This window comes from Eimeria mitis, genomic scaffold, assembly GCF_000499745.2.
Source record: "Eimeria mitis Houghton genomic scaffold, Emh_scaff1631, whole genome shotgun sequence".
NCBI classification, from domain to species: domain Eukaryota; phylum Apicomplexa; class Conoidasida; order Eucoccidiorida; family Eimeriidae; genus Eimeria; species Eimeria mitis.
In genome coordinates, this window is record NW_013569946.1 from 7,121 (window position 1) to 7,589 (window position 469).

Genomic DNA, 469 nt, shown 5'->3' on the forward strand with positions numbered 1-469 from the left:
CAAATATATATAAATATATAAATATATATAAATATATAAAAACAAAAATATATAAATATAAAAATATATAAATTATATATTATTTTTTCTGTTTCTGTTGTCTCGCGCTGCTTCCTCTCACCAATAGATCTGCGATGCTCTCCGTCTCAACGCCCAGTTGCCATGCTGCTCTGGCTGAGAACTGCTGCTGCTGCTGCTGCTGCTGCTGCTGCTGCTGCTGCTGCTGCAGCTGCAGCTGGAGAGCGCTGAACACGTCAGCAGCTTGCAGCTGTATTTGGTTGCCTTCGCTGCTATCATCTATATACGACAAAGGGGGGGGGGCAGAGGCTGCAGGCAGGATAAAGTTTTTTTCTCTTTGGTTTTTTTTGTTTTTTATTTTATTCTTTTTTTCTTTATTTGTTTCTTTTTCGCACGCTGCCTGTAAATACAAAAGGAAGAATAAACAAAGTTTAGTGAGGTGAGGATACAC

The 469-nt window shown here is 39.0% G+C and overlaps 1 protein-coding gene across 1 annotated transcript in view; it reads right to left on the bottom strand.

The window, feature by feature from the left end:
• EMH_0040840 (uncharacterized protein) overlaps positions 1–469 on the bottom strand; it is a gene marked incomplete at both ends in the record, with an annotated part of 4,166 nt that overhangs the window by 969 nt on the left and 2,728 nt on the right. The window contains one exon of the mRNA XM_013495556.1: positions 122–245. Within this exon, the coding sequence (XP_013351010.1) occupies positions 122–245 (124 nt within the window). The remainder of the gene's footprint in view (positions 1–121; positions 246–469) is intronic.